This window comes from Vulpes lagopus, chromosome 3, assembly GCF_018345385.1.
Source record: "Vulpes lagopus strain Blue_001 chromosome 3, ASM1834538v1, whole genome shotgun sequence".
Lineage (NCBI taxonomy): Eukaryota > Metazoa > Chordata > Mammalia > Carnivora > Canidae > Vulpes > Vulpes lagopus.
In genome coordinates, this window is record NC_054826.1 from 126462455 (window position 1) to 126483554 (window position 21100).

Consider the following 21100-nt stretch of genomic DNA (forward strand, 5'->3'; position numbering starts at 1 on the left):
CCATTTTAAAACATCTTCATCACACCAAACAGAAACCCCATAACCTCTGGCTGCGATTCACCATCTCCTTCCTCTCTCCAGCAACCACTCTCTACTTCCCGTCTCTGGATTTGCCTTGTTCTGGACATTTTATACAAATGAAATCAGACAACAGATGGTCTTTGGTGAGAGTCTTCCTTCTTGAGGTAACATTTTCAAGGTAGATCTATGCCATGGAGTGTATCTGTATTCCTTTTATGGCCGAATAATATGCCACTATGTGGCGTAACACATTATGTCGACCCATTCACCAGTTGGTAGATTCAAATGGACTTAGGGAAACTTTCTTTGCTCCTGATATAGCCCTTCCCCACGTTGCTCTCTCAGCCCTTACTCTTTCCATAAACCGGGATTCCTTGATCATATGGCCTATGAAACCGGGGAGGGTAAGGTTTGTTCAAAAAGCGGGCAGCTTTTGACTGGCAATCCACTTGAGCCTCTGTGGCCGGGTGACTGGCCCTCCTCTGGGCCTTATTTCCTTGCCTAGAAAATGAGGACAAGGGTATGCCCTCCCAGGATTGTGAGAAGTGCTGACCCAAGGCCAGCGTGCGGCAGAGTGGCCCGGCATACACAGGGCACTTAAAAGTGTTGTGTCCCTTTCGTCTGTGTTGACCTTGATCCCAGCTAAGTGTGTGTGTGGAGGAATCTACTTCCTTCCTTGCTATTCCCCCATCAATGTCTGAGCATGGTGTTCTTAGCCAAGAGTCAGACCAAGGGGAGAAGAAAGAGAAAGGAAAGAAAAAGCAGCTATCAGGAAATACCAGAGGAACTGATCAAATGATACATGTGAGAGAAAAAGAGGTATGTTTTAGGGTTGAGTAGGAAGAAGCTGCAGGAAGAGCCTGGGGTGTGCAGTTTGGACACTTGTGCTTCAGGCCTGGCCCTGACATGTCTGGGTCATCTGGATTTGGGTCCCCTCAACCTCCCTCTCTGTAAAGTAAGGCATGACCCATGCCATCACTGCCCACTGGTAGGGGGATGGCACAAGCTCACGTGCCCACTGCTGCATAAACCACTTACTGAGGGACCCAGAGGGCTGGGTGGTATCCTTACTGACCCAAGGCAGGCCCTGGCTGAGGCCTCCTGGGGACCTGACACACTGGGCCATCTGCGGAGATGTGTGCTGGACTGCTTCAGGTTGAGCCATTCTTTTTGGTGTCCTGGAGGCCTGTAGGACTCGGAGGAACCTGACAGTATTCTTTCATTCATTTGCTCATTCATTCATCATCACATTTTACAAACCTACTTCTTGTGGGACACTGACTACGACTAAGACTTTGCCCTTGCCCCTACGGGGCCCATAGACTCGTGGTAAGAGGGACATTGTGGCACATTCAGATACAGGGAACTGCCAGGCCTGTGTCACCTTATGACTTGGTACACTTCCTGCCTTAATGTGCAAATTGACTTGTTGAATACCTGTTTATGATTTCCAGGGCTTGCTATTTGGCCTCCTTGAATATATAAGGACTTCTTTGTTCTTTGCCCAAGAGATTAGCACAGTGGCAATGCCCTCAGGAGAGTCTCGAGGGATGTCTGATGAAAATAAAAACATGAATGGATGAAAAAAAAAAAGTGACAGAGTGTCCAGAAATGCTGTGGGAGGCCTAAAGTGGGCTAGAAGGGCTTCCTAAGGGAGGGGACATTTGAGGAGGGTTTTGGAGAATCTCAGCACCAGGAATAGCATTTGCAAAAGTTTAAAAAGGCCTGAGAATGACGAGAACTTCCTAGGGGCCAAGTGGGTTTGAGAGAGTGATGGCGGAGACAGGGATGGGAAGTGGAAGAGACAGGTATGGGGCAAGGTGGGGCAGCTCAAGATCTCAAACAATACAAACAGAAAAAAAAAGTAGAAGGATCCCTCGGTCTTGACACTTGAGGACAGTCATTCTTTTGGTTTATACACTATATACCCATACCTATGTCTGTATTTTAAACAGCTATACCGGCTTTGTTCTGTTTTACAGACTACATACACAGTCTTTCCCCACTCCTCTGCGAGGCAGCTATTTGCTTTAGACAGAGTTCTCTCTCCTTTTTTCAGAAAGTTATCACTTGGTGCTGCGTGGGTTGAAATGTGGAGCGCAAGAGACACAGGTGGGAAGCTGCCACCGGAGCCACTGGCGCGATGCGCGGCAACCCTGGGGCAGAGGGACCGCGAGGAACAGGTAAGGGACGTGGGGAGACTGCTGTGTGGGCAGCGCGGACTCGCTGGTTTCTGCCTTAGGACCCTGGAGACTCGGAGGTGAAGTGCTGGCAGGTCTGGGGGAGCAGCCGAGGCACGGAGACGTGGACACCTCGGCGTTCCGTTTGTCCCGCGGGGAGGTGGCCCCACACCTGCGGAGCCCCCGCAGGGTGCCAGGTGGCTGTCGGGGGCGGGGGGAGCGCTCCCGAGGCGCACTGATGGAAGGGGTCTTCCAGGCCGCGGTGCAGTCTGAACTGCCCCCCAGCCCGGGGAGGTCGCGCCCACCACCTCCGGTGCAGGTGAGGCCGTCGCGCAGGCAGCCCCGTCGCATCGGGCTGGGGGAACAGGGCATCTTGCGTCCCCCGCACTCCAGTTGGGGTGGGGGGGGCTCGAGTCCCGATCCTGCCCCCTCCTGCCTCAGTTTCCCCCTCTGCACACACTCGCGGAAGGTCTGCAACCTGTGGGAGCCCCGATGAGTCGCTGGCAACCGGTGAGGGGAGGCGGCCAGGCCCGGTCAACCGGGGGACGGTCGCGGGCAGGGACGCGAGGAACCGGGGACCGGGCAGAGTCGCCCAGCGGGACGGGCGGGCCCGGCCGGCGCCGACTCCACGCCCGGGGGCCCGGCTCGCCGCCAGGCCGCAGCCCTGGCCCTCGCCGCCCAGCGGCCAGCAGAACAAAAGTGGCGGCCGCGCCGGGCGCCTGGCGTCCCGCAGGCGCGGCCGCTCAGCCGCCCGGGCAGCCCAGCCGCCCCACGCACGCCGGCCGCGCCTTCGGCCCCTTCCGCCCGAGCGCGCTCGGCTCTTTCCGCCGCGAACGGCGCAGGTGGAGGGGGCGGGGCGGGGGCCGTGCGTGGTGACGCCGCGGGGGGGTGACGCACCGGCGTGCCCCGCCCCCTCCCCCTCCCCGTTCAGGCTCTGGAAAGAGAAGAAAAAAAACTTTCTTTTTTTTTTAATTGAGGAATCAACAGCCGCCATCTTGTCGCGGACCCGACCGGGGCTTCGAGCGCGATCTACTCGGCCCCGCCGGTCCCGGGCCCCACAACCGCCCGCGCACCCCGCTCCGCCCGGCCGGCCCGCTCCGCCCGGCCCTCGGCGCCCGCTCCGGCGGCCCCGCTCGCCTCTCGGCTCGGCCTCCCGGAGCCGCGGCGGCGGCGGCGGCGGCGGCGGCAGCGGCGGCGGCGGCGGCGGAACGGGGGGTGGGGGGGCCGCGGCGGCGGCGGCGGCGGCCCCGCTTCGCGCATTGTTTTTCCTCACGGCGGCGGCGGCGGCGGCGGGCCGCGGGCGGGGAGCGGAGCCCGGAGCCCCCCGGTCGTCGGGCCGCGAGCGAATTAATTAAGTGGGGCGCGGGGGGGGGGGGGAGCGAGGCGGCGGCGCGGCGGCGGCGGCACCATGTTCCCGGGGACTGCCTGAGCCGCCCGGCCGGGCGCCGTCGCTGCCAGCCGGGCCCGGGGGGGCGGCCGGGCCGCCGGGGCGCCCCCGCCGCGGAGTGTCGCGCTCGGGAGGCGGGCAGGGGATGAGGGGGCCGCGGCCGGCGGCGGTGGCGGCGGCGGCGGCGGCGGCCGGGGGCGGGCGGTGAGCGCTGCGGGGCGCTGTTGCTGTGGCTGAGATTTGGCCGCCGCCTCCCCCACCCGGCCTGCGCCCTCCCTCTCCCTCGGCGCTCGCTCGCGGCTCGCGCTCGCTGCTCTCCCCTCGCAGCCGGCCGGGGCCGGCGCCGACCCCCGCCCCGGAGCCCTTGCTGGCCCGGCCGCCCGCGCTCGGGGCTGTTTCCGCGAGCAGGTGAAAATGGCCGAGAACTTGCTGGACGGACCGCCCAACCCCAAACGAGCCAAACTCAGCTCGCCCGGCTTCTCGGCGAATGACAGCACAGGTGAGGAGGGGGGGCCCGGGCGGGGGCCCCGCCCGCAGGTTAACGCCGGGGGGACCCGCCCCGAGGCGCCAGCCCGCGCGGCTGCTGCCCGGGGCCCCGCCGGCCCGGGCCGAGGGGGAAGTTTGTGGCCGGACGGCGCCGGGGCCCCGAGTGGGGGGCCAGCCCCGGAGTTGGGGAGCCCTCCGCGCGCGGAAGGCGAGCGGTACCTGCGGGGAGCACAAGGGGAGCGGAGCGCGCCGGGCTTCGTGGCGGTTCCACGCGCCTCCCTGTGCGGCCGTGCGTCGGCTCACGCGGGGCTGCCTGGAGGGATGACAGCGGAGGGTGGGCTTCCCGGTGACGGAGGGGAAAAGTGCAGCGAAGCGGGGGTGGGGGTGGCGGGACGACCCAAAGTCTTTTCTGAGCTGATAGCACGATTCGCAGCGCTGCGATCCGCATCAGGACACACGCTCCACATACACGCTTGCTGGTAGCAGCAGCCGACCTGGGAGTTGGGACTTTGGAAGTTTCTTGGGATGCGGTCCTTGGGAAGATGCTTTTCGCAGTTTGTCTTGAAAAAACTCTGGTTGTTGGGTCTACCCAAGGCCGTTCCGTTTGCACCAGCCCCAACTCGGTTAGCCAGATGTCATCCAAGTTGCTGTGCTGTGTTTAACTTCAGAGGCATGACCTTAAAAGAAAGTTTAGGTACAGCAGATCCTTTCGGGCTACAACCTCCGGCTTGAGTTGGTGGGGCTTTTACACTGTGGGTGTATTAAAGAAAATTATGTTAAGGAATGTAGGAATCGCAGGTCCCACCCACCACCACCACCACCACCCCCTCCAAAAAAAAATTTTTTTTTTAGCCGGGTATTAAATGAAGCATTCTTTCAAACAGCATCCATGAAAACTTTGTGAAGTAATCCCATCAGTTGCCTAAGTATTTTAGTTTCTATTCGTTTAATAACTCTGGGCTCTTCTGAGCTGGCTCACGGTAGCATTATGATCGAGTTGTATTTCCTCTTTCAGACCTCTCCTTTGCAGTAAAAACTTGTGCACCACTGCGAACAGTTCTGTCTCCAGCGCAGCCTGTATTTCTCCAGTACGGTCTTGGTAGTAGCAGCATCTGAAAATCAGTTTATAATGAATGGGTCCAAATTGAATTATATTGCTGCAGCGATGCCTTCAGATTTGCAGTAGACACAGCTGTTCAGCTTTTGCAAATATTTCTGTGGACACTGGCATATTTCTACTAATGGTCTAAAAAAATCTGTTTCTCCTGTTGAAACAAAACTACTTGGGTTTTGTGGCTTCAATTTTAATACAATTTCAAGGATAGTAATGTAGGTGTGAGAGAAAGGATATTTTAAAATATCATGAGATTCTTATCTAGTTTAAATACAATTTGTTAAACGGTGGGGGGGGGGAGTAAATAAGTCTCATGGGGCAAAAAGTCACTAATACTTTTTTGTAATTGATAGAGTGGAGTGTGATGTTTATTTTGTCAAATCAGCTTGTCTGAAGTAAGAAATGTGGAAACAGCCATGACTTAGATGCCCTTTTACTATAGAACAGATCTCTTTTGCTTCATTAATCTTGCTATGTTTGAGTGAAAAGTAATCATATGAAACATAGATCATACCAGGCAAGTTCAGCTTTGAAGTTTGTCTTCTGAAACTGGTAACTTTTTGAATGGCTTTGCAGCTTTGCTCTTGTCAAATGAGGCTATTGCAGATTGTGTTTTCTATAGAGGGATAAATTACTAACACAAGACTTAACAGAAAGGGTTTTCCGAATATATACATTTAGCTGTTAACAAGATGGAGCCTAGAGAATGGCCTTTTTGGGTAGTTAATGGATGGTCAGATATTTACTTGATGTGCTGCTAAATCACAACAAATTTTTTCGGAAAGGATTTTTCCCTCTTGGCTACTTTTTCTCCCCTTTCTTTTCCAACGTTGATCCTCCTAAAGCATGAGGGCTCACTCTTTTCCAAATGGGGAACAAAATTTTTTAATAGCTCTGATTTAAATAATAAAATTCATGGTTATACTTATGTCAAGTCACCTTGGTTACGTTTTCATCACGTCACATTATTGGCCAGAGTCTTATCAGTGTGGGGGCCAAGGAAGGATCATCATCGAGCAAATTAAAGGAGGTACAACCTTGTCTTCTGTAACCAGTAGTCTGAGACAGAGATCCTAAGGATATATATTGAACAAATAAAGGACTCTAGGAATCATATTACGTCCAATCAAAGGAGTGAAGGCATTGGGTTAGATGGGAAAGTAGGGAGAGACTCAACCTCGTTTAAGTGAGGGGATGTGTTTTTGAGGCTCCTGGGAGAAAAATGGAGCCAGGTGGAGCAAAGCGCATTTTCTTTTTCCGTGATAATAGAATTTGAAGGGAGTTCTGTACATGGGAAGGCCTGAGAGGTTAGGAGGAGCAGGAGGCAGCCTGGTGGCCTGAGAAACGAGGGATTTGGACTGCTACCATGCAGCACATGTCTGTAGGGACTGGCCTGGGGAGCCATCGTGTCCGTTGCGTGAGTCTAGGGGACTGATACTGGGTGGAGAGAATAGTACTCCTGACATTGGGTAGTTAGCTCACAAGCCAGGGTGCTCCCCGCAGGGCACTTGTAGTCTAGTAAGGGGAGCGTGCATAAAGCATGCCAGTGAGATTAGGTGGCATCTCTGAGTGATGAATGTCATTTGCACCGGTATCAGATTGTCAGACGGGAGAGGCTCTGAAGGCTGGGGAGGTCAGGGAAGGCTTCTGAACAGAGTATGCAGAGGGGATGCGGCACTAGAAAATGTGCCCCAAAGGAAGGTAGCAAGAGGAAGAAGGAGAAATAGTACTTTTGACCTCACCCACACCTCAGCTCTGGAGTGGCACTGGATTTCAACGCTGTGAGGTGTTGTTTTACGTTGAAGGCTTAAATGGTTTCCTGTAAATGCAGTCTTCCTTCACTTGGCACCCATTATAAGAGGTAGGACTGTGTGTTTCCAATATATAGTTAGTTGTGTGATTTGGAAACTTCTTTATTTAATATGTTCAGATTAAAACAGCATATTAGTGTTTTTCAGCAGCAGGGATTCATGACTTAACAGTGAAGGAGAAGTAAATATCCAAGCAAGCAGACTTTTTTTTTTGTCAGCTTTATTGAAGCCAGATTTACATACAACAAATAGACTGTTTAGTTAAAAGTTTTTTAAGACTGTCTTCTGAAAATTGGAACCTACTTCATCCTATCCTGTTTGTGTCCCTAGCAGTTGTGATTATACTTCATAACATGGATCCCTTTAAATGCTATAGGAAACCATATTTAAAGTATGGGGTAAAAAAAAAAAAAAAAATAAAGTATGGGGTAAATATACTTACCAACCAAAATGCCTTTCACAACAAAATGATGATCTGTTATGTATGTGTAGTGCTTTCTGTGTCAGAATGCTTTTCTCCCCATCACCTCAGCTTGGTCCTCAGAGCATCCTGTGAGGTGGGACAGGAAGACACTCTTCCTGCCGATTCTGGGTAAGGAACCAGACTTGAAGGAGGTGATCTGCCCAAAGTAACATAAAGGGCCAAACCAGAACCAAACCTAGATGATTAAAGTAAATAATTGTGTATATTCATTTTATAAGCCTCTATCCATAAATGTGAAATTTGATTGAATCATGGATTTAGGAGCTTGTAGTTCTTGACAAGTTTCAGTCTTGTAACTCCAGCAAGTGAAGTAAATCTCTGTGGGGGGGCATCTGTCACCGGGTCTGGGGGGAAGCTGGGGTGTTCTTTCTACTGGGGGGGGTGTCCCCCCTCTTCCAGCTGGTTCTGGTGCAGCAGTTTGGTCTCAACCTTCCTGCGTATGGCAGTGGAAAGTTGAGTACCGGTCAAGTTTTCTCATCTCTTCATTGAGTTCTGACTACATCAGAAACGTAAGCTTTTGTGGAGACTTCTAGGGGCAGGGCTTTTCATGACTTTGCTTTCCTTTTACACGTTAGAAGAGTAGGAACTTTTGGATAACCGAGGGGCCAGAACATTGCTCTGTTGAAGTTGCTCAGGGAGGATGCTGGGTAAGTATGAAGCCCCTAGGGATGCCTGGCAGTACAGCAGACCACTGAGAATCACTCCTGTTGGCCATTTGAGTGTGATCCTGTAACTCTTAAACCTTATGGAAACAACTTGTAAAGGGATGAGGCTCATTGAAAGTTGTGCTTAGAGCAATGACTGTGTTTTTACAACTTCAAACTAGTGCCACTGCGGCTGTGTGACAAAGTATGTGATTAGTTGGGGCCACGTAAATGCTAACTTTATAATTTTACTCAGTGCGTTTGAAAACAAAAGAGTTAAAAATGATTTTGCCAAAGTGTGCCTTCCCTAGTCAGGATGAAATGTACCTCATTGTGAGTTGTTGAGGATCAGCAAAGGTTGCATTAAGCCAGTGCATCTTGGGTGCCATTGGTCAGGACACTTTTTCTATCTTAATTCAGGCCAGCATTTCAAATATATTCCAAGAAACTAGAAGGTATGCAAAGAAGCATTTCTCAAAAGGTTTTGTGCTCAGAGGAGGTTGGGAGTAGCTGAGGAGCTTTACTGCAGGCCTTCCAGGGCCCTAGCATGCTGTGGGGCTCTGAGCCTGGGGGAGCTGGACTATTGTTAGCACCATCCTCAAATCTTTTGTGTGTAATGTGAGGGTCGAGGGTCCGCTGACTTTCTTATAAAGGGCCAGAGGTCATTTTTGGCTTTGCAGGCCATTACGGTCTCTGTCATAACTACTGAACCCTGCCATTTCAGCACGGAAACAGCCCTGGACAGTACATACACAAATGGGCACAGCCGTGTACCAGTAAAGCTAGTAACTTTTGTGAGAGCCAGAAGTCAGCCCTTGGGCCACAGTGTGGGACCCAGATGTAATGTGGAATTAATGCTCTGAGGATCCTCAGTTTTCTCTTCTGAAAAGTGGATGTTCCCTGTAGCCCCACCTTATTGAAAGTATTTCTCTTGTTGGACCAGAGACCTGTTTGTCGATGGATCTGTAAGTGACAGTAGCCGTGTGCATGCATCTATGCAGGCCCACAAGCAGGCAGATCTGTTGCGGTAGAACACTCAGTGGGGATATTAGCAAGAACTTGTATAGTCAAGACTATTGATTTTTGTCTCCATTTTCCTTTTTTTTTCTTTTTTTTTTTTTTTATTTTATTTATGATAGTCACAGAGAGAGAGAGAGAGAGGCAGAGACATAGGCAGAGGGAGAAGCAGGCTCCATGCACCGGGAGCCCGATGTGGGACTCGATCCCGGGGCTCTAGGATCGTGCCCTGGCAGAAGGCAGGCGCCAAACCGCTGCGCCATCCAGGGATCCTTCCATTTTCAATTATATGTCTTTGTAATAGGAACAGGAGGACTATGAAATTTTAAAGTTGCAGAAACCTAGGCGGTGTGGTGTGTTCTGAAGATTCTTAACTAAAAGCATATTTCATGGACTGTCTCAACAGCAAATGAATATATGATTCTGGTTTTTTTTTAATTTATTTAATTTATTTATTTTGGATTCTGGTTCTTTACTATATATGTAGCAGTTCTGTCTGGGGTATTAGCGGTATACAGAGGATTCTAATTGATGGCTCCAAGTAGCTTAGAACAGCTACTTAGAACAGTGTTGACAAAATAAGACTTAGAGGTAAAATTCAAGACTATCAAATGCTGTCAAGTACCAGAAGCTTGAGTCAGAAAGGGGAACCCGAAGAGGGCTTTATTTATTCACGTGCTGTTCACTGAATGCCCCTGCATGTGGAAGCCCTGGGCTGGATATTCCAGGTGAGAGTTAGCACCTGAAACGGATCCTGGGGACAGATGAGCGAGCCCTGGCTGAGGGAAGCCCCAGAAGTAGCCTGGTGGGCCTCCAGGCCTCTCCCATGAAGCGAGAACAAGGAGCCAGGCAGCTGGGGAAGCCTGCTGCTGTCCCTGCCTTCTGTACTGTTGGGAAAAGCGTTCTGGCCACTCACAGCACTTTTGTCTCTGAGTATCATCGTGCACGGCCTGTGGGTATGATCTGTGGCCCATGGCTCACATTGAAGTCCTCTGGTTGTCCCAGACAGTCTCTCGTAAGCTCTCAAATCCTGGCCATCCCTTCAGGTTTTCAGCACATGTGCCTGCTATTCCCTCGCCCACTCTTGAGGTTTTGCCTAGTGGTACATCCCTTCTTAGAAATGTCGTCTGACGCTTGATCTACTCTTCAGGGCTGGAGTGGTTGTCCATGGCTCCTGCATTAATGGGAAGGGATGCTATACTTGGCCAGCTCAGTCTGAAACTTAGCTTTCAATCCTCACCTTGCAGCACATCACTGACAAAGAAACCTAAGCCCTCGTGGCAGGGCCTGTTGGGGGGCTTTTGCACACTGGGCTTTGCATGGAGGCTGTACTCTGCTGTCAGGGGTGCTGAGGTGGAGCCACACGCGGGGTCCCATGGGCATAGTTGGCCCAGCTGGAGCCTGTACTTGGATCTGTGGGAGAGCTCTTTAGACCCAGGGAGCGAGTGCAGGGAGACACCTGTAAATAAGCAAAATCCTAACCTCCCCCCCCCCCACCCCCCAGGATTTTAAACAATATGGGAAATGACTTGCTGACTTTGAAAACTACCTGCAGGGTGTTTGTGGTTCTAAATTTGGGAAGCAATGCTATCTCTGAGCTCTGTATATAAAAGTTGAATTCCTTTCTTTTTAAACCTTCCCCTTAGACATCATCCCATGTAACATTTCCCCCCATGTTTTCATTTCCATTAATCAAAGGAATATTTAATGGAACCATCACTGAGACTAGTAAAATCTAAGGGTGAAAAAAATTTCACCTGGTTAAATCTGACTTTCCTATTTCTAGATGTCCCATCTGCTACTGTTTGAGAATCTCTTTAATTTGCCCATCTTTCTAATGCACCTGTACCACAGCATAGGCAGTAAGAGTTTAACAGTGGTAAGCTGTTTAATGGCGTTGTACAGTTCTGTTGTGAAGCAGATTCTTTTTATTATTTCTAAAGCTTCCCCTTGCCCTACCCCCCAAATATTTTGGATTTTTGAAATCAAAACTGTACCATTTATACATGTTTTAACTTTGTAGTTAGGATAACCAGTGAAATAGCAAAACAAAACACCTCTTTGTTATGAGAGGCTTGTGCCATATTTAAATAAAGGAGATTTTGGTAGTTGATTACAAACCAAATGATGACACTGGGAACTATAGAAATCTATCAAATAATTAGGGCTTGCTTTGACAATTACGGGCTATAAAAGCTTGACCCAATTCCTTTGGATTAAAATATTTTGAGTATTTGTCACCTGATTAAAAGTAGAACCTTCTAACCATGACTCAGAGTTGAAGGAAATGTCAGAGCTTTTTATACTGGGTGGCAGGCAGCATGGTAGTAAGGAAAGAGCTCTGGCCTCCACTTGGAGTGGACACTGAATCTTGGCGCCCAGCTTGTCAGTTCTGTGTCTTGGTTCAGTGACTCTACATTTGAGCTTGAGTGGGTAAGGGTGGGGATCTTTTTCTGGGCGGGGGGTAAGGGGGAATCCCTTTTTCTGTTACTACTTTTTTTTTTTTTTTAAGAGTTTATTTATTTATTCATTCATGAGAGACACAGAGAGAGAGAGAGAGGCACAGACACAGGCAGAGGGAGAAGCAGGTTCCATGCAGGGACCCCAATGTGGGACTCGATCCCTAGGTCTCCAGGATCACACCCTGGGCCAAAGGCGGCGCTAAACCACTGAGCCACCCGGGCTGCCCTTCTGTTATTACTTTGATTCGTTTTGTATATCAGGCTACTTTGGTTCCGGGTATGTAGCAGGTTGTAGCAGCTGTTACCGGTGTTCTTTTTTTTTTTTTAATTTTATTTATTTATGATAGGCACACAGTGAGAGAGAGAGAAGCAGAGACATAGGCAGAGGGAGAAGCAGGCTCCATGCACCGGGAGCCCGACGTGGGATTCGATCCCGGGTCTCCAGGATCGCGCCCCGGGCCAAAGGCAGGCGCCAAACCGCTGCGCCACCCAGGGATCCCTGTTACCGGTGTTTAATTGTGTGGGAAAACATGAATCGTGTTGTGCCCTTCCTCTTGGGCTAGTGGGGATTGGGGTGATGTAGGTGAGGAGTCTGACCCAGAACCAGATCCATGGAACTTTCTCACTGAATAAATAGAAAGATGCCACCCCTGCCCAGGGCCAGTGTGCATGTAGTATCTACCTGTTTGCAAAAGAATGATTTAGAATCTATGATTCAGGAATCGTACAGATCGGGTGATAGTTTGACACACTTTACTCAGTCTGTGTTTGAAGTTAAAAACTATTCTTTATTGGAAAATGGAAGTCTAAATGGAACTTTATCGGCAAGGACTTGGTTTAGTTTAGGACTTAGTGAAAAAGGAAAAGCAAATATGGAGAAAACATAAAAACAGTATTTCTTTTTTCAATAACAGAGTTAGGGGAGAAAATGGCCTTTGGATCATTGTCCAGTTTGGTCAAGTTGATTGGTTGAAAGAAGTGTCGGTAAAGTTTAATTTCTCCCTTGGTTCAGCTGTTGCTGCTCTGGAAAGGAGCACAGTGAGTTTTTTACCTTATTGTGGAGGATTTTCTCTCCTACAGATTCTATCCCAGGAAGTTGTTTTGATGGAGTTTACTGTTTTCTGTTCTCCTAGATATTTTGGGTATGGTGATTTGTGGTTTTTACTAGTAAAAACTTGCATGGTGGACAGAGAACTTTTCCTAATTTGTTGGTGTCTTTACATTAAGTCTTATATTTTATTTAATTAACAACTAAATACTTGGTGAAACAACTTTCACTGAAAATGACAAAAAGGCAAGAAGTATTGATAGATTTTCTGTGCCATTTTGGTTGTGCCTCTATTGATAATGGGGTTGGGTTTTGTTTGAAGAGCACAGTCTGCCCAGGGTTGAACTTCTCTTTAAAAATCTGTGAGATTCCCAGAGTTAGGAGTCTCTCATGTTCTGTCTCCCTCTCTGATATTTCCCATTCATTTTCTCTCCTTGCCCCTGTAATCCCTTTCACTATTTTTTATATTCCCCATATGAGTGAAACCATATGATTGTCGTTCTCTGACTTAACTTCACTCAGCATAATACACTCCAGTTCCATCCATGTTGAAGCATATGGTGGGTATTTGTCATTTCTGATGGCTGAGTAATAATGAACAAGGGGTAGTAGTGGAAGGGGAGGTAGGTAGGGGGATGAGGTGACTGGATGACAGGCACTGAGGGGGGGCACTTGACGGGATGAGCACTGGGTGTTATACTATAGGTTGGCAAATCAAACTCCAATACAAAAAAAATACAAAAAAATAAAGGAGCTACCTTTTGGTGAAAAAAAATTAAGTAAAAAAATAAAAAATAAAAATCTGTGAGAGAGGGCAGCCTGAGTGGCTCAGTGGTTTAGAGCCACCTTTAGCCCAGGGTGTGATCCTGGAGTCTCAGGATCGAGTCCCTCACTGGGCTCCCTGCATGGAGCCTGCTTCTCCCTCTGCCTGTGTCTCTGCCTCTGTGTGTGTCTCTCGTGAATAAATAAATAAAAATCTATGAGAGAATCATGTGAATTATTGGGAGATATTTGGCTATTTTAGCTTGCACTGGTGACTTTCTCAGTCTTTGAAAGTGTAAGGAAAAACTGATTTCTTCCCATCAGTATGAGAGTAGATTGGGACATTTCCTTGGTTTGAAATGCCAGTGTTCTCATGGTGATCTGTGAGTGAGCCCTCTCCAGGAGGACTTTTGTGATGGTGCCCATTTCTGTGTCTGCACTCGCCCAATACTGGAAACACCAGTAACTTGTGGCTATTGTGTAAATTTTTACTAATGTGATTCAGGAACTAAATTTCAAATTATATTTAATTTTAATTTAAGTACATGTCAAAAGCCACAGTTACTGGCTGCTGTATGTATGTATGTACAGCACAGCTCTGAGTATATCCACTTACGTCATTTGTTTGTAGTTTTCAGATTTTTATGACCTAAAGGACAAAGTTCTTTCAAAGGGACCATCTTTTAAACACATTTTCAAAAATATTTGTTGCTTTAGATGTAGGATTTTTTATCATTTAGAGAGTACTTTATTATACTGTGATGTCAGCCCTGGAAATCTAGTGTGACACAAGTCCAGTATCTGCCTTCATGGGAGGCAGCTGTAGTCTGGTGTATCTTGGAGAGGTGCTCCCTAGGCATGATGGTCCCCATGCGTGGTGGGGGCACAGGACAGAGTATGTTCTGAAAGGTCTTATAAGGCCGTTTGGAAGAGGTGACATTTGCATGGAGACCTGCAGATGGTTAGGAGAGATGGGAGTGGTGCGTACTGTTTCAGGTGTGGGGAACAACTTGAATAGCCATGGTGAAGGTCTGGAAGTAGTAAGTCCTAAGTGTGTAACAGTTTTTGCTGGAGCCAGTTTTATTTTTGGTGTATACTCACTGGGCTACCATTTAGAGGCCACATGGTCTTGCTTCCAAGAGGCAGAGACTGCTGAGGTGGTCTTGCTCTGAGTGTTGGGCAGATTTGGGCCAGTCTCAACTGTACCACTGCATTCCTTTAGGCAACGAAGATTTAAATGCTTACATCAGTGATATGTTCATGTTATGTGTGGGGTACTGCTAGTCTGCGGGGGTCCCCAGTGCTGCTTTCCGTCCTCTTGGACAGACTTGTGGTGTGGGCAGGCCCACCGGTACCTGTCTGATGTGTATTGAGATGAGTGCTGTGATGTGAGGCTTTAGGGCCAGGTGATCAGGGAAATTTTTGAGAGGAAGGACTACTGGGGGAGTCAGTCTGGGCACCGGAAGGCAAGGTGAGGTTGTGGAGAGCTTCCCATGTTAGACTAGGGAGTCCGGATCATCTTTTTAGGGTTTGAAAAACAATACAAAATTTTAGAAACCCATCCAAGGGCTTTTGCATCCAGGGTAATTGGAAGAAGCAGCTGTGATTTGTTCTCCAGAAATCTGGATCAGCTTTTTCCAGGGTGTATTTTTCCATCCGTGTTCCTATCTGCTGGGAGAGTTGACAACTGCCTTCTCTCCCCACCAAGCCCTGCTTGTGAAAGGAAAAGCCCCGTGAATCAGGGTTCATGTACTTATTTAAGATGTTAGAAATTTTTTGTACAATTTTCTTTCAAAAAAAATTTGTTTTGAGAGTATGGGTAACATTCATAGTGTTCACACTTGCAAACAGCACGAAAGAAGGTTTAGGGGAGCACCTCCATCTCCTGCCTCCAAAGCCCTCTGGCTGGGCTTTTCTTGAGCACCTTTCTAGAGCACGCTGTGCAGGTGGAAGTGTATGCTCTCTTGCTTTTCCTTAAGAAGTGGCACAGCATATGTGTTGCTCCACTGTAAGTGTACTCCTGACTGATAATTATCTCAGAGCTGTTGGAAATACTAACATTTGAAAGGCAGGCTTCATTCTAAGAATCCTTTTTTTTAATGGTAAAATATTTTGGTGCTATACTTAACACAAAATGATTTTAGTGCTTTCACTGTACTATAAATAGGAAGAATTGAAGTTTCAAAAAAACTAATTCGTGTTACCTTGAAGACTGTTGAGATTTAGTTACCATCATCATGTTGCACATCATGCAACCAGTTTGCACCAAAGGTCTGTTCATAGTTTCCTAGTTTCTGAAAAAGATTCCTGAAACCTAACAACCTGCTTGTATACCAAGCAGATAAAATAAGTTGGGTAAGACTTGTCTCTTGTTTGGTAGGACTTCTAAGAATGTTCACAGTAACTACAGAACTTTTTATGTAGTTAATTGACCTAGAGATTGCAAAAACACTAAGGTGGCCGGGAGACCCTTCCGAAGAGGAGTGACTCTGTCCCCTGCTATGGCCGGTTTGGGGAGGGAAAGCAGCCTCTTTCAGAAGGAAGAGAAGTCTGAGAGTTATTAAATTTAAAAAGGATGGAAAACATACATGATAATTAGATCCTTTTTAGGAGTGAAAAATTTGTGTACATAGATTTCCTGAAGGAAATCTCTAGAAATTGTTTTTCTTGGCAGCAGGTCACTGAAGATAGTTTGAGGGACTCTCTACCTTATACTTTTTTTTTTTTTTTACCTTATACTTTATATTCTTCTGAATGCTTTAAAAAAATCCATAAACATTGTACTTTCATTGCAAACTAGTGAAAGTAAATCAAATCTAAAGCAAAACATCTTCCTATATGTGGTTAGAAGAATCTGTTAAATGGTGACAAGTGGAGTTTGGTTAGTTCTGTTGCAAAATCTTGAGTCTTCTTCTAGCAAGAGTGATTTGAACAAGTGTAAATTAACTTAGAGGTGCCGTCCAAAGATACAACAATGTGGTTGTGTTTTAGTGGGATGTCCAGTTATCACTTCCTTTGTTATAAGCTCCAATTTTAACAGAATCCTTTCAATGAGAGGTTTCTCCATTGGTGTCCTGGAAGCCGCAGGATGTCAGGTCCTAATGTTTGAGTATTTCGAATTACTGTCCACTTTCCCAACGTGAACAACATTTACCTGTTACATTGGGCGCAAAATGTTATGTGTAGATTGCTACATTCTTTTAGGGGTAAAAATTGGTAGTTTCTGAAAAGTCTTTCTTTTTTTTTTTAATTTTTATTTATTTATGATAGTCACACAGAGAGAGAGAGAGAGAGGCAGAGACACAGATAGAGGGAGAAGCAGGCTCCAAGCACCGGGAGCCCGACGTGGGATTCGATCCCGGGTCTCCAGGATCGCGCTCTGGGCCAAAGGCAGGCGCCAAACCGCTGCGCCACCCAGGGATCCCTGAAAAGTCCTTCTTTAAAGTACTTTTTCTTTTCTTTTTTCCTTAAACTCATGTTAACACTAAAACTATTTTAAACTAATATTGATCCTGTTTCATATTTCATCTTCAAACTGCAAACACTCCCAACTCGAAGTGTTCTGGGTGTTATCATCTGGATTGAATGAAGCTCATCACCTGGGCCTGGATACCCCAGGGGCTGCCTTTAAATAAAAAATCAATTTCCTTAATTATTTAAATGAATCGTTCATTCACAGGGTTCAAAAATCAGAGGAGGACACAAAGCTGTAGAGTGAAAGCCTCTCTCCCTCCCTCCATGTAGTGCCCCCAGGTAACCACTGTGAGTAGAATGTGGGCCCCTCCAGGTTTTATCTCTTCAAGCAGACGTTGTCTATTCTTGGCTCCCTTGCCTCTTTTCTGCCTTTTCTTCTTATTGGAGGTAGCATACTGTACACACTGTTGCACACCTGTACATGGCAGCATGTGGAGAGCCTCATTATCTCTTTGCATGTTGCTGGTATCCATTATATGAGATGTGCCGTAATTGGTTTAATCTGCTCCCCACTGATGGACATTGAGGTTATTTTCGATCCTGTTCTGTCACAAACAGTGCCTTAATGAATAGTCCTGCACAGTTACATATATATATCTATAGAACAGATTCCTAAAAAGGGAATTAATGGTTAAAAGGAATATGCACTTAAAAAGTTTTTTCTCCTTTTTTTTTTTTTTTAAGATTTTATTTACTTATTCATGACAGACACAGAGAGAGAGGCAGAGACACAGGCAGAGGGAGAAGCAGGCTCCATGCAGGGAGCCCGATGTGGGACCTGATCCTGGGTCTCCAGGATCACACCTCAGGCTGAAGGCAGCACTAAATCACTGGGCCATGAGGGCTGCCCATGCATTTATAATTTTGATCATATCATCAAATAATCCTCCCAAGCGGGTATATGTTGGTGGATTCATAAAGCTTGAAAAGCAGCATGCTTAGATCCAACATAGACATCCCTGATATTTTGTGTATATTATTTATTAATACAGTCTAGTCGATGGTCACTCAAGTTATTGTTCAGCTTGTGATTCTCCATCATTTTGTGCCTTTCAGTCACTTGTGATTTATATTATAATTCTGTGCTGTTTTTTCCCTTTAAGACTTTTTTTTTTTTTTTAGAGCAGTTTCAGGTTCACAGTAACATTGAGGGGAGGGTACAGAGATTTCCTACACACCCCCTGGCCCCCCATGCACAGCCTTGAGCACTCCCACTAGAGCCTGTTTGTTACAGTTGATGAACCTATGGACACATCATCAGTTTACCTTTAGGTTCACTCACTCATGGTGTTGTACATTCTTTGTATTTGGACAAATGTATCATGACGTATATCCGTTATTATATCATACAAAGTATGTTCACTCTCTTTAAAAAATTCTGGGCTCTCCCATCCAAGTCCACCCACCCCCAAGCCCATAGCTGCTGACCTTTTTACTGTCTCCATAATTTGCCTTTTCCAGAATGTCTTATAGTTGGGACCATGCAGTCTGTAGCCTTTGCAGTTCAGCTTCTTGCACTTAGTAATACACATTTAAGGTTCCTCCATGACTTTTCATGGCCTGATAGCTCATTTCTTTTGAGGGCTGGATAATATTCCATTGTTCGGATGTTGTTATACTTTTGGGACTTAATGCATTCACTTCCCGTTAAGAGTGCGCCTGTGGTCCACATATAAGCCCACTTTTTATGCCATACATGGACACCTCCAGTCTAGACAGTGGTCTTTCCCCTTTTTTCCTGACACAGTGTTGCTGTCTGCTAGCCACAACCCCCGGCATTTGGGCCAGAGAACCTAGTCTCTGGGCATCCCTTGTTTGTTCCTTATGCTGTAGCCAAGTAGTCTGAGGTAGCTTGGAGTTGTTTCTGCAGAGGTTAGAGCCTAGCTCAGCCTCCACCATTCTTCTTCTTCCAGGACTTTTGAGTTGCAGAGTGGACAGGCAGCTGATGACAGCACCTCACCTGGGGTTCAGGGTCCCTTCGGCCATGGTGGTGATGAACAGTGAACCCCTTTCTGCTCCAGACCATCTGGTTACCCTTTGAGGGCTGCTGAGTGAATTATGGGTGGTCTGGTGGCTTGCTGATGTGACAGCATCTTCTGTTCCACTTTTGTTCTATGGAGGCTTCACATCCTCCACCCTTCAGGTCTGAGGAAGATAGCACACAGACCACCACATTTAGGAAACTTAAAATTGTCCTAGCTATCTGGGAATAGCACTTCCCTGGAACTTGTAAGTGTGTGGAGTGAGGATAGGAGGCTGGCTGTGATTCCAGGGCTCTGGTGATTCAGGTCCAGGGTGACAGGATTTTCAGTCTGGAGTCCTGGATTCCTTAAGTGAAAGGTAAATAGCTGATGTTCAGGGAAACAAGATCTCTTGATCTCTGAAGTAGAGTAAACCATGAAATGCATTTGTGAATGAGAAAAGAAAATGCTCAAATTTTAATAGTAAATGATGATGCAAAGTAGACTTACCCTTCTTGGGTAGACTTACTCTTGAAAAATTGTGTAGAAAAAAAAAGAAGAAAAATTGTGTAGAGTGCCTTTTTATAAACCAGACTTTCCCTTCTGGCTTACATCACAGTTCCTGAGGTACTATAGTTTTATTTCAGTTTCATCTAGTACAATAGTCTGCTTTCCTTCCCCTCACTTCAGACAGTATAGTTCATAGTGTTTAAATATTTAAGGGTACTTACTGGGCAGGTTTCCATCTAAAAGAGTCCCCCTGGATAGATCCTTTGCTAACAGGAATGTTTGTCCCATAAATTAACTGTAAATTTGGGTTTAATAAATTGAATTGCCTTATAACTCTCAACAAAACACTTGGGTTTATATTAAAGAACAGAATTTGGGTTTTAATGCAGGGTGGTTTTTTTTTTTTTTTTTTTTTTTTTTTTTTTTTTTTTATTTATGATAGTCACAGAGAGAGAGAGAGGCAGAGACACAGGCAGAGGGAGAAGCAGGCTCCATGCACCGGGAGCCTGATGTGGGATTCGATCCCGGGTCTCCAGGATCGCGCCCTGGACCAAAGGCAGGCGCCAAACCGCTGCGCCACCCAGGGATCCCCTGCAGGGTGGTTTTTTTTTGTTTTGTTTTGTTTTTGTCATATGCTCTGCTCTGTATGATGAGCAATTATTTAAGTGGATATCAACAATGGATATTCCCCCAAGAAGGTCTTTGTTCATTTTATTTTTTATTTTTATTTTTTAAAGATTATTTGTGAGAGATACAGAGAGAGATAGGCAGAGACACAGGCAGAGGGAGAAGCAGGCTCCATGCAGGGAGCGCAATGTGGGACAATGATCCCGGGTCTCCAGGATCAGGCCCCGGCTGAAGGCGGTGCTAAACCGCTGAGCCACCGGGGCTGCCCACCTTTGTTCATTTTAAAAGCATTCTGGTGGGATCCTTCCCTCCTGAATCACACTCAGACACCTGCAGAGGGAAGCCTGCCATATTGGTGTTGAAACCTACCATAGGCAAAGTGGCCAGCTTGTTTTGTCTGCTGAACTCCCCCCCCCCCCCCATCCATGTGCAGTGTTCGTTTCTTGCATCTTTTCCTTTAAAGATCTGCTCTGAGTTTGCCATTCATCTGGAGCCTTTCTTGCCTCTATTCATTCCCTTATTCCACTTGCAAAATCTGCTTTGTGTGTTACCAGTTTCAGTTTGTGACTTGGTGTCTGTGGCCTATCTTCCTCAATTAGATTATAATTCTCTGGGGGGCAGACTTTTATTCGAGTCTCAAATAAGCCCAGTTAGCCCTTCAAGGAGTGAAGTTCCCAGAGGGAGGCCATGTGGCCTAAGAGGAGGAGGCAAATCGCTCAGCCAGGTCCATTCTGGCTCTTAAGCAGATAGCGATTCTGAGGAGGGGCAGGACTTTTTGTTCAGTGTAAGATCACTGTTCAGAATGAAGTAAAACCTCATTATTCTGTACTAATTACGGGTGGTGTGTCTGCATGAAAAGCTTGAATCACAGAACATTTAAGAAGGAATTTACTTTAATTATTTTCTAATAGTAATTGTTAAAAAAAAAAGTTAGATATCTTTTGGGAATGTATTTAAATGCCTAGATAAAAATTATTTGTGGGGCGCCTGGTTGGCTCAATCCATTGATTTTGGCTCAGGTCATGTTTTCAGGAATGTGAGACCAAGCCCCAAGTTGGGCTCTGCCCTGGGGATGTAGTCTGCTTGGGATTCTCTCTCTCTCCCTCTGTGCC

General features: G+C 47.1%; 1 protein-coding gene across 1 annotated transcript in view; it reads left to right on the forward strand.

Annotated features, from left to right (window-relative positions):
* Nucleotides 1-3440: 3440 nt before the first annotated feature.
* The window catches only part of LOC121486664 (CREB binding protein), a 130915-nt gene continuing 113255 nt past the window's right edge, over nt 3441-21100 (forward strand). The window contains exon 1 of the mRNA XM_041747743.1: nt 3441-4087. Within this exon, the coding sequence (XP_041603677.1) occupies nt 4003-4087 (85 nt within the window). The 5' untranslated portion in view covers nt 3441-4002. The remainder of the gene's footprint in view (nt 4088-21100) is intronic.